The sequence below is a fragment of the Otolemur garnettii genome, unplaced genomic scaffold, assembly GCF_000181295.1.
Source record: "Otolemur garnettii isolate 467f Iridium unplaced genomic scaffold, OtoGar3 scaffold00161, whole genome shotgun sequence".
NCBI classification, from domain to species: Eukaryota; Metazoa; Chordata; class Mammalia; order Primates; family Galagidae; genus Otolemur; species Otolemur garnettii.
In genome coordinates, this window is record NW_003852556.1 from 97,198 (window position 1) to 110,121 (window position 12,924).

At 39.5% G+C, this 12,924-nt stretch overlaps 1 protein-coding gene across 1 annotated transcript in view; it reads right to left on the reverse strand.

Moving 5' to 3' along the window:
- CDC16 (cell division cycle 16) overlaps positions 1-12,924 on the reverse strand; it is a 35,320-nt gene that overhangs the window by 19,591 nt on the left and 2,805 nt on the right. Inside the window, exons 3-9 of the mRNA XM_012811525.2 lie at positions 11,973-12,132; positions 9,959-10,050; positions 9,354-9,487; positions 8,437-8,516; positions 4,316-4,365; positions 3,411-3,484; positions 1,553-1,678 (exon numbers count right to left, since the gene is read on the reverse strand). Of these exons, the coding sequence (XP_012666979.1) occupies positions 1,553-1,678; positions 3,411-3,484; positions 4,316-4,365; positions 8,437-8,516; positions 9,354-9,487; positions 9,959-10,050; positions 11,973-12,132 (716 nt within the window). The remainder of the gene's footprint in view (positions 1-1,552; positions 1,679-3,410; positions 3,485-4,315; positions 4,366-8,436; positions 8,517-9,353; positions 9,488-9,958; positions 10,051-11,972; positions 12,133-12,924) is intronic.

Genomic DNA, 12,924 nt, shown 5'->3' on the forward strand with positions numbered 1-12,924 from the left:
AAAAAAAAAAAAAAAGAAGTCAACGTCCGCAAGCCAGGAAAATAGCCCTCACCACAAACAGCATTGGCGAGCACCTCACCTTGTCTTCCCAGCCTCCAAAATTATGAGAAAATAAATTTCTGTCCTTTAAGCCATCCAATCTATGGTATTCTCTTACGGCAGCCCTACTACCTAATGTAATTAGGGAGATACATCCTTCATAGTATTTGTATGGATGATTAGATCTAAGTAATACTTAACAAGGTACTGTGAGTATAAAAAGCTAGAGTTGATAAATAATCTGGGTACAGAACTGAGTGACAAGAGGAGTTTGAATAGTTTGAAGAGGGAGATCAAATCTAACAAGATAAAATTCAATAGTTAAATACAGCATAACCTCTGTAAGTTGACCACCTCAGGGACTGTAACAAACTGGTCTCCAGACGGAGGTGGTCACAATAAGGAACTAGGCCAACCGTGCTCATATGCACATGTGGTGCATGTCCAGTCTGTGAAAATTAGGTCACCTTAAGAAGGCAGTCAATGTAGGAAGAGATCAGCTGTAGAGGGTCTGCTGTACATGAGCCATATCAAGCACTAGAAGTAAACAGATGCAGCTAACTTTGTGCAGCTAACAGTTCTTCAATATGCCAATGAGTAAGTTTTTCTGTTATTCCTATTTTTTAAGAGGTTAAGGAATTTGCCCAAGATCATGTAGCTCTGGGTGGAAGAGTCTGGGAGGGAATCTAGCCAATATGACTCCAGACCACCCTCTGGACCCCTACACTCCCACCTCCTCTTCACACAGGTTGATAAAAGTAATGTACATGAAAGAATTCTGCCAAGTCTAACCAAGGGTGAGAACAAAAAGAATCAGTAGGAATCAGAGCAATATTACTTCAATTACTATCAATATAGTTGATACTGCTTTAAATCCAGCATATTGTAAATATAGTCCTGCACTACAACTAAGCTACATCAAATATCTTTTGGTAACAGATAAGATAAAATACTTTTGCACATGAGTATCTTCATTCTTGCATGAACATGAAGAGCTTCTGTACTCATCTCTTCCCTTGGGCCAATTTCCAAGTTTCTTCTTGCACTGGCTGAGATAAATTGCTAGGCAAACTCACTACACCAGCTTCTTTCCTCCTTCATTTCCATAGTTATTTTACAATCACAAGCTACTAGATAAGAAGTAAAATGTGTCTGTTCAGTTTGAAAATCAAATGGCAGCTCGGCGCCTGTGGCTCAAGCAGCTAAGGCGCCAGCCACATACACCTAAGGTGGCGGGTTCGAATCCCCAGCCCGGGCCCGCCAAACAACAATGATGGCTGCAACCAAAAAATGGCCAGGCGTTGTGGCGGGCGCCTGTAGTCCCAGCTACTTGGGAGGCTGAGGCAGGAGACTCGCTTGAGCCCAGGAGTTGGAGGTTGCTGTGAGCGTGATGCCATGGCACTCTACCCAGGGGGATAGCTTGAGGCTCCGTCTCAAAAAAAAAAAAAGAAAAGAAAATCAAATGGCAATAACAGTAACAATACAAATTTCATTTATTTTTGTTAATGCATACCCTTTCATCAGCTGTGCTGCTGTGAAGTAGGCAGCCATGGCCTGGTCGTGCTCACTCTCCACTGCAAACGAGTGCCCATAGGCTATCCAAGCAGGCCCGTAGGTCTTCTCCAGCGCTGTAGCTTTGCTAAAATAAACAGTGCACTCAATTTATTTTTAAATTGTTAATTTTATATAAGCAGATGGCCTCTCAAAGACATTTTCATTTAATATATGAGTCATCAACATAGTAAATACTAATATAACATTTACGTTAATTCACTTGAACTTAAACAATATTTAACAGTATAAGCAAAAGTTTAATAAGTTTAAGGAAAGATCCACAGTTTTAGGTACTGTAGCCAAACTCATCAGCACTCTGCACAGAACCCACAAACATTACTTCATGCAGGAGCTGGTGGAGATAAATAGTGGAGCAACAGCAAGAACCATTAACTGGGGGTCTATTTTGTGCCCAGCACCACACTAGATGCCTAAATGCATGCTCTCATCCTGTAACTTGCAAGATAAATTAATTCATATTTTAAGGACAAGTATAGCAAGGCTTGTTAGTTTAAGTGATATCCTACGGCTGGTGGTAGGAGATACACCTGGTTTCGCAGATTACACTATATATGAATTGTCTTCAGTCAGTGAACACAATGTAATAACCCATAGCAAAGAATAGAGAGAACATGTCAGAAAACCTGTAAAACAAAGGGTAATATCCTACTTCCTAGCATTTTATTTTTCTAATTTTTCTGTTCCTTAAATAGTCCCTGTTTTATGTAGAGTCCATTACTGAATCATACAGTAAATCAAAGCAGCATACTTCAAAAGAACTTTTACAGTATGAATCACCTTCCTACTCATGAGTTTTCCTAAAATGCTGAGCACACAACCCACCAGAGCTCTATCTTCTTCCTAGCACAAGGCACTTTCAGGTTATCTTATCAATTTCCCTAACAATCCCGAGATGTAAATATTATGCCAACCCCATTTTCTTTCTTCTTTTTTGAGACAGAGTCCCACTATGTCACCCTTGGCTGGGACTATAGGCGCCCACCACAATGGCCAGCTGTTTTTTTGTTGTAGTTATTGTTGTTTGGCAGGCCCAGGCTGGGTTCTAACCTGCCAGCCCCAGTGCATGTGGCCAGCACCCTAACCACTGAGCTACGCAAGCCGCCATCCCCATCTTCAGAGAAGAAAGTAAGAGAAATTAACTTTCCTAAGGAATTTCAGTCATAGAATTTGCATTAGAATTCTAGTCTGACTCCAAAGTTTATCTCTTTCTCTTACAGATCACTTTTGATTTTGTTTGCATAGAGGGAATCACAAGTATTATTACATTTAGAGTGTTTAAGTAATTCTTCACATATTAGACATTTTGTGAGACTCAATTAATAGTGGCTAAGTATTAATCATGCATGATTGGGATGCATAGCTAAACTTAAGCTAAAACCATGGCAAATCCATATGTGAGCTAACTCATCCTACCAGGACTCTTGGTTCACAGTCACAGTTAGAGACCCCAATCTCATATGAAGTTTCATATAACTTTACAACTATTAACAAAAGAAGTCCTAAAAGTAAAAGGTTAATAGTATAAATAAAAAAAGGAAACTTTCAAACTCTATTATTTTCTTTTGTTTCATTATTTATTCTCATTTATCAATAAAATGAAAAACACATAAGCTCCCTGAGGACAAGGGAGCTAAACCACTAATTTCTTTTATCTCCCCTCACAACATAAAAGCAAGTAACTAAGGCAATTGAACTGAATCTGTTGAAGAAACATTTATTCTTTCACATTGCCTTAAAGTACCAATTACTGCACAAAGCAAGTTCACTGCAGAGAGAGAAAGGGAATAAATCCATACCTCAGGTATCTTCTGGCATGTTCATTTTTATGACCAACCATGAGATAATAACATCCCACTGCAAACCAAGACACCTAAAAAGTTCAAAATTTACCATTACCAAAGACTGCTTAACCTTAAATTGTATCTTCAACACATGAGGCCAGAAAGAGGACAAACTAGACTTTCTTATACCACATATTCTAGTTCAAGTTAGAAATTTCTCTGGACAGTCTATCTACTGAGGTCCTCAATCAGAGAGGACAGATAACTCCACAGGTTTCCTAAGGCAGCTTGGACAGTGGACGAGGCTTCTGAGGATATCCCAGTCCAAAGATTGTTCTCAGCAGTGCTTCTCCTCCAACTCGCCCCTGCCTCTTCCCTGTCTTCTCACACAGTGCTGAATTGGTTTAGCTGCTTCTCGGGCATAGGTTTCACAGTGGGTGAAAGTGTAGACTCTTGTCTGAGATGTAGACTGCTTTTTTCTTTAAAGACAGAGCTCCTCATTACATTTTCCATTCCTGCTTCTCCACTCTGATCCATGATAGTCTGGATTCAGAGCAAAGTTCAGGAATTGTCTTAAACGTGCAATGTGAGAAAGCTATCCAGCATTGCTTACAAAAGGGAGGCATATGATTGTCATGGCAGTATTTTATATTTCTGTATGCTAAGTGTTTTAAAATAAGGATATATAATGTCTACAAATCAAAAAACTAAAAGGTTTTTTAAGTTACTGCTTTAGTATAATTAAAAAAATACCTTCATGGACTGAAAAAGTTAATGCTGCTTTCTTATTATATTAAGCACTAAGATATTTTGCTCTAACACTTTAAAATATTATTTGCTTGAACTTAAAATACTAAGTATTTTCTCAAAGGTCAGCTAAGAAAACAAGACTGTAAAAAAAAAGATTTATAATTACTTACAGGATTACCAGGATATAAATCCACCAGCTTGTGAGAAAGATAGAAAAGTTCTACATTAGGAGAAAAAGAAAAAAATATAATTATTCATATGAAATGCAATTTAAGCTATGATTTGGTTACAACTCTTCACAATCACAAAAATTCTGTTCTCACAGCAATGACTGCATACTTTTATTTTCTGCTAGATACAAAATCCATTTACCTAATAAAGTACAGAAATTCCACTGGGCAGACACACCCAGTGCCAGACCCACAGTGGACACTGAGCACTTGCCAAGTGGCTACAAAGTGAGTGACAGGCAATGGACAAGGTAGGAACAGATGCCACCCAGCAAAGCCCTTCCAGCAAGACAGAGGTTACTGAAAAGCATCTCACCTACCTTAGAAACTGATGCCTCCTATGCCACAGGCCCATAAGGGACCATCTATTTTTTTTTTTTTTTTTTGAGACAGAGCCTCAAGCTGTCACCCTGGGTAGAGTACTGTGGCATCATAGTTCACAGCAACCTCTAACGCCTGGTCTCAAGAGATTCTCCTGCCTCTGCCTACCAAGTAGCTGGGACTACAGATGCCCGCCACAACATTTTTTGGAAGGCCTGGGCTTTATTCAAACTCGCCAGCTCACATGTATGTGGCTGGCGCCTTAGCTGCTTGAGCCACAGGTACCAAGCCATAAGGGACCATCTTAACCACCCATAGCCAATTTGGCTGACCAAACTTCCAAGTTTATCAAATCTTGAAAAATGTGTACATTCTACCATTTCTGGATGACAGCAGCTGGAGAGTCTATATTTCCAACAAGTTTTCACAAGGTCCTCATACCTCACTGCTAGAAAGCAGGGATCTGGAATGGGAGCGTGGGGGCTTTTTCCTCCTGACAGAGTTAATTATTCAATCAACATTCACAAATCAGTAGCCTCTGTAGAGGCCAACAATAGCCAAGCAGAGAAGCAAATCAAGGACACAATACCCTTCACAGTAGCTTCAAAAAAATGATATACCTAGGAATATACCTAACAAAAAAGGTGAAGAATCTCTACAAAAAGAACTATGAAATCTTAAGAAAAGAAATAGCAGAAGATATCAACAAATGGAAGAATATACCATGCCCCTGGTTGGGAAGAATCAACACTGTTAAAATGTTTATATTACCCAAAGCAATCTACAGATTCAATGCAATCCCCATTAAATTACCAACGGCATACTTTGAAGAACTAGAAAAAATAGTTCTTCATTTCCGATGGAACCAGAAAAACCCCATATAGTGAAGACTATTCTTAATAACAAGAGCAAAGCCAGAGGCATCACCCTACCAGACTTGAGGTTACAGTATAAGTCCACAGTGATCAAAACACCATGGTATGGGCACAAAAATAGAGACAGACATGGAACCGAATAGAAAACCAAGAAATGACACTAGTCTCTTATTGCCATATGCTCTTCAATGAACCAAACAAAAGCACACACTGGGGAAAAGAATCCCTATTCAATAAAGGGTGCTGGGAGAACTGGCTAATCACATGTAAACGACTAAACTTGACCTGCACCTTTTACCACTTAAAAAAATTGATTCAAGATGGACAAAAGACTTATATCTAAGGCAGGAAATGATATTAATCCCAGAAGAAAATATGGGAAAAACTCTTGATAATGTCAGACTGGGGAAAGACTTTATGAAGAAGACTTCAATGGCAATCGCAACAACAATGAAAATAAACAAATGGGACTTTTGTTTAATTAAACTGAAAAGCTTCTGGCAGCTAAGGACATAACAATTAAAGCAAACAGATAATAAAGTCAGTACATTGTATCCCATAAATGCATTCATGTTCACAGTTATGACTTAATAAAAAAATAACAGCTATAAGATTTTTTTAACAAGTAATAAATCAAATAGATAACCTTAAGAATAGAAAAAGATGGCTCGGCGCCTATAGCTCAACCAGCTAAGGCGCCAGCCACGTACACCTAAGGTGGCGGGTTCGAATCCCCAGCCCGGACCCGCCAAACAACAATGACGGCTGCAACCAAAAAATAGCCAGGCGTTGTGGCGGGCGCCTGTAGTCCCAGCTACTTGGGAGGCTGAGGCAGGAGACTCGCTTGAGCCCAGGAGTTGGAGGTTGCTGTGAGCTGTAATGCCACGACACTCTACCCAGGGGACAGCTTGAGGCTCTGTCTCAAAAAAAAAAAAAAAAGAACAGAAAAAGATATTTGCATGTTACAAATCTGACAAAGGGCTGATAACTAAAATTTATAGAGAACTCAAATTAATCAACAAAAAAAGACCCCACAATCCCATCTATCACTGGGCAAGAGACATGAAGAGAACATTTTTCTGAGAAAGACAGATGAATGGCTAATAAACATAAAAAAATGCTCATCATCCCAAATCATCAGAGAAATGCAAATCAAAACCACCCTAAGATATCACCTAACCCTGGTAAGATTAGCCCACATCACAAATTCCCAAAGTTGCAGTTGCTGGCGTAGATGTGGAGAGAAGGGAACACTTTTACACTATTGGTGGGATCGCAAACTAATACAGCCTCTATGGAAAGAAGTATGGAGAATCCTGAAAAGAACTCAAATTAGACCTCCCATTTGATCCTGCAATCCCACTATTAGGCATCTACCCATAAGGAATAAAAATCACTTTAGCATAAAGACATTTGCACTATAATGTTTGTTGCAGCTCAATTTACCATTGCCAAGATGTAGAAACAACCTAAATGCCCATCAACTCAGGAGTGAATTAATAAGCTATGGTATATGTATACCATGGAATACTATTCAGCCCTATGAAAAGATGGAGGCTTTATACCCTTTGTATTAACCGGGATGGAGATGAAACACATTCTTCTGAGTGGTGCCTGTGGCTCAGTGAGTAGGGTGCCGGCCCCATATACCAAGGGTGGGGGTGAGAACCCAGCCATGCTGCAACAAAAAAATAGCCAGGCATTGTAGTGGGCACCTATAGTCCCACTTACTTGGGAGGCTGAGGCAAGAGAATCACCTCAGCCCAAGAGCTGGAGGTTGCTGTGAACTGTGACACCAAAGCACTCTACTGAGAGCAACAAAGTGAGACTCTGTCTCTAAAAACAAAAACAAGGCTCAAGGGGCTAAGGCGCCAGCCACATACACCTAAGGTGGCGGGTTCAAATCCCCAGCCCAGGCCCACCAAACCACAATGATGGCTGCAACCAAAAAATGGCCAGGCGTTGTGGCGGGCGCCTGTAGTCCCAGCTACTTGGGAGGCTGAGGCAGGAGACTCACTTGAGCCCAGGAGTTGGAGGTTGCTGTGAGTGTGATGCCATGGCACTCTACCCAGGGGGATAGCTTGAGGCTCTGTCTCAAAAAAAAAATAAAAAAATAAAAACAAAAACAAAAACACACTCTTCTTAGTAAAGTATCATAAGAATGGAAAAGCAAGTATCCAATGTACTCAATAGTAGTATGAAGCCAGTAGACAAACCAATACACACCCACATGAGAAAATCTCAGTTCACTTCAAGTCGGGAGGGAGGAAGGAAGGGGATGGGTGTGCTCCCACTTAATGGGCACAGTTTGGGGGTGTATGGCACACCTCCTAGGGTAGGACTCAACTATAACAGGGACTATACCGAGCAAATCCAAACATTATAATCTAATTCTTTGTACCCTCAAATTAACCTGAAATTAAAATAAATAAATAAATAAAATAAAAAGACCTTTAAGGACAAATACAACCTAAACACAATCAAATGTTTCTGCAATATTAAAATATAAAAACCACAAAAAAAAATGTTGTCTTCCAATTAGCTAACAGTTCTTACTGTACACATTTTCTTATGGAATTTACAAAAAAAGACAAAAGAGGCAGAACTAACAACACCAATTTAAAGCTAACATGCCTAAAAGCACATAGTGTATTTGAGAATGAGAAAAGAGATAAGGAAATAAATTGTTCTGTTGGAAAACAGACCCTTAGCCACTTAAACATTTCCTCCTCATTTTTACCTTTATTGTAGAACTCATTATATTGTCATCTGCAATCTCAACTAGCTAAGATTTATGAGACAAAACTTCAAGTCACAGAAATTTGTTTTATCTTAGAAATTAGCTTAATTAAAACAAATTCTTACCATTTGCTTTATTCAGCTCCACAAGCGTCCCTATATGTACAGGTAAACAGTTGGCATGGAAAGGATCTTTCTCCATTACTCTGAAAAAGTTAAAGCAACATATTATCACCCCAGAAACAGTCCAGGCAGGCATTCAGTGTCACCAGCTATGCTTATGCAGTCACTATCCCTCACCAGCTGTTTACATGGTCACTACAGCTTTACTATGAGACCATGGGCTCTAGTGCTTTTTCTCCTTCTTCACTCCATTCTCTTCGAGTTAATGAAGGCAACAATTAGGTTATAAATGAAAGGGAAAATTCTGCTTTATTGGTAAGGATAAAAATAAACATTGCTGTATTTATTTACTTTATATCAACAGAATTGTAATACATGAAACAGGTGATCCAATTGTTTAAAAGGATCAAAACAATATGAAATATTAAATAGATAAGTATTTGCCAATTAAAATTTTTTTGATTTCAAGGATTTTAGACAACTCAAAAGATCCACAAAAAAAGTTGGATATTATTTAGCTAAAGGATAAGCTAAAATTATGTACACTGGAAAACTGTTGTGTGGGGAACATGGTTTACCAGTAAGAGTGGCAGACTAAGCACCCAGTTCCTAGAGGACTGTATTAGATGCTAATAAAGATTGAATGTTATAAAACTATGTACCAAAATGGTATTTTCAAACTTGCACATTATCAAGACTGGGAAGAGGAACATGTATATCCCTCCCAAGCTAGTGGCACAAATCCACAAATATGCATGCACCTGTGTCTGCAAATTATCCTTTTAAGACAGTACCCTGCTCAGTGCTCTACAAATGGTAAAGGTAATTTAAGTTATCTAGTTCGAGATTACTCAGAGAGCATGTCCATGAATTACTTAGGTAATATGGACATTCCTACACAAAAATGGAGGTATACTTACACAGAAGTAAGCTTGTAGCACATTTTAAAATCACAGTTATAATAATGTCTCTCAGCTAAAGACACTACCACATCCAGATTCTCTTGCAAGCCATCTACAGACTCAGGGATGACAGTTTCACTAGGTTTATTATACTGAAACACAGAGAAATTTAAACATAAACTCAATGAACAATAACAAGTCAAAAGGCAGACTCAATTTGTGTTTGACCCAAGTAGTTAAAAACATTTAGACATGGACATACATGAGCCTATGAAAACTTTTTTAACTTCAAATTTTATCAGTACTCCTATCAATAAGTTTAATTTTCTTCTCAATATTATTACAGAATTCCATGGTAGGAATTATTTCCTGAAGTAGAAGTTCAGATAGCATAAGAAAAAAAAAAAATCTTCATTTTCATGGAACACCATTCCATTTATTTCATTATTCAATCTTTTAGTATAAGGAGTTCTTGGGAGAAAAATAACTATTCTCTTGCAAATGTTCTAAATTAATAAAATTTTTATGTTAAAAAATTTAATAAAAAATATACAAGCCAAATTTAAGGAAAGAAATAAAAGATATTTACATAAAACTAATGCTAACTTTGTGTTCTTACTTACCTTTTTTAATTTGTTCTCAAATAGAAAACGTAGCAATTCTTGTTCTTCAGTACAGAGCTTGTTAAGCGGTAAGGATTCAAGAAGTTCTTTTTCTTAAAAATGGTTGGAAAATATAAATTAATGTCTTCATAAAATTTACAAGGGAAAAAAAATCAGCAACTAAAAATATTCTCCTATACTTCTTGGTCTAAGTAAATCAAATTCAAAAGAGAAAATCACAAGATTATAATGTGCTACATAAAACAGTCACAAGGCTAGGTGCAGCAGCTCACGCGTGTAATCCTAGAACTATGGGAGGCCGAGGTAGGTGGATTGCCTGAACTCACAGGTTCAAGACTAGTAGGAGCCAGAGCAACACTCATCTCTAAAAAATACCTGGGCACCTGTAGTCCCAGCTACTTGGAAGGCTGAGGTAAGAGAATCACTTGAGCCCAAGAGTTTGAGATTGCTGTGAGCTATGATGCCACGGCACTCTACCAAGTACCAAGGGCAACAAAGTGAGACTCTTGTCTCAAAAAAAAAAAAAACAGGCATAGTGGCCTCCAACCCCAGAAAAGGAGAATTATCTGGAGTAGAGGCAGCCCTTCCTCTAGGGCCAGGAGGCCTTCAGGTGGGTGCTGTCCTCAGCCACTAGCCCCAGTGCTACTGAATGCTGCATGGGTCACTCTGCTTTGTGGAGTGTCCTATGTATGACAGAATGTTTAGCAGGATCTCTGGCCTCTACCCACTAGACACCAACAACCATCTCCCAACCTGCCTAGCTGCCTCCATGCTGTGACACCAAAAAATGTCTCCAGACATTCCTAAATGTACCTCAGCAGCAAAACCATCATGGTTGAGAATCCCTGTACTAGGCTAAAATATGTTTGAAGCCAGGCAAGGGCAGCGGATCACACATGTAATCTTAGCACTCTGGCAAGCCTAGATAGGAAGACTGCTTGAGCCTAGGATTTCAAGGCCAGCCTGAGCAAAAGAGTGAGACTCTGTCTCTACCAAAAAAAAAAATAATAAATTTAGCTGGGTGTGCATTAGGATGCTCCTCCAGATACTGCAGCAGGAGGATCACTTGAGCCCAGGGTCTGAGTTTTCAGTGAGCTATGATGATGCCACTACACTCTAGCCCAGGCAACAGAGTGAGACTCTGTCTCAGAAAAATAGACACATTCGAATCCCATTAATTCAACCACCCAGTTTTCTGTTTCTCCTATTTACTCACCTCCCATCACCATGAATGCCAACACATTTGGACAGTGGTTCTCAGTCATCCCTGTGCTATGTTAGGACCACCAAGGAGTTTTAAATTATCTGATGACAGGGCCCCACCTGGAAGGTTCTGAATGAACTGGTTTGACACTGTGGGGTTTTCTTTGCAACAGGGTCTCACTTTGATGTCCAGGCTGGAGTGAAATGGTGTCATCATAGCTCACAGCAACCTCAAACTCCTGTACTCATATAGTCCTCCTGCTGTAGCCTCCCAGTAGTTGGGACTACAGGTGTACCATCATACCCGGCTCACTTTTTTTCATTTTTTTTTGTAGAGACAGGTCTTGGCTTGCTTAGAGTGATCTCGAACTCCTGGCTTCAAGCAATCCTCCCACCTTAGCCTCCTAGGATCATAGGCATGAGCCACGGCACCTGGCCACACTGATGTATTTAAAGATTCTCAGGGATCTAAAGCATGGGCAGGTTGAGAGTCACTGAACTCGATATTCAAATTTTGGTTTACACGTAGGTACTACTTCAGTCACATCCCAAAAGGATGGCTGCATCACAGTCCAATTCTTAAAAATTTAAATAGCAAAAGGCACCACACAACAATGCATTTTGCAATGTGCTTCATATCTAATTTTAGTATATGTGCTGCCAAAGTGACCACTGTGCTTCATATCTAGAAACATTTAGAGTCAGTAGAACTATTTAAACCTGTACATAGTCAGCTCAATTCTATAGATGTCAGAGGAAAAAAATCCAAATATTAATTTTGCTAAACATAAGAACATCTGAGTTTCCAAACCTTCTTGTGCTGTCAACATGTGGTGTGAAGTTAAAAGATCAAACGCTTCAAAACAGTAGACATCAAGCTTCAAAGCTTCTTTGTAGCTGTAAGTGGCTAAGGTTCGGTTATCTAGTGCATCATAGATTTTTCCCCGTAGAAGACAAATAGAACTCTTTATCTGTTGAAAAAATGATGAGTCATACACTAACACTTTTAAACTTAATTTTTGATCAAAAATCATGTATTATAATGCTGAGAAGTTTTTCTTACTTCTAATAGGATTTGGTTCATCCCAAATGTCAAGACATAAATTAACAGAAACATAAAGCTGTAACAAAGCTTCTTCAGTTTATCTTCACTGGGCTCCAACACATCTTTACAACTAATGTACACAGACAGCTACAAGGGTCATCATTTGCTTTGTCCAAAATAGTACAATTTATAGAATTCCAAATAGACAGTTTGATAGGCAGACTTCAACAAATGAGTCCTAGCAAGCATTTGGAAGGCTGTAGTACAGCACAGCAGTCACAGTGCTCAGCACAGCTGAGCTTAAGCCAGGCAGCACAGCTTGCTGAAGCCAGGCAGACCTGAACCCAAACCCTAGCTCTACCACTTACTCATAACCTTGGACAAGTGATAAAAAACCTCTCCTGGAGTCAGTTTCCTTCCTTCACCTGTAAAAAAGGGAAAATACGCTACTATCCAACTTAGAGAACTCTGTGAGGGTTAGAGACACCATCTCCATGGTGCTAGCACATGGTAAGGTGCACAACAGACGTCTTAGTACTACCATTAAAAAGAGCATGTGGAGGCTCGGCGCCGTGGCTCAAGCGGCTAAGGCGCCAGCCACATACACCTAAGGTGGCGGGTTTGAATCCCCAGCCCGGGCCCGCCAAACAACAATGATGGCTGCAACCAAAAAAAGGCCAGGCGTTGTGGCGGGCGCCTGTAGTCCCAGCTACTTGGG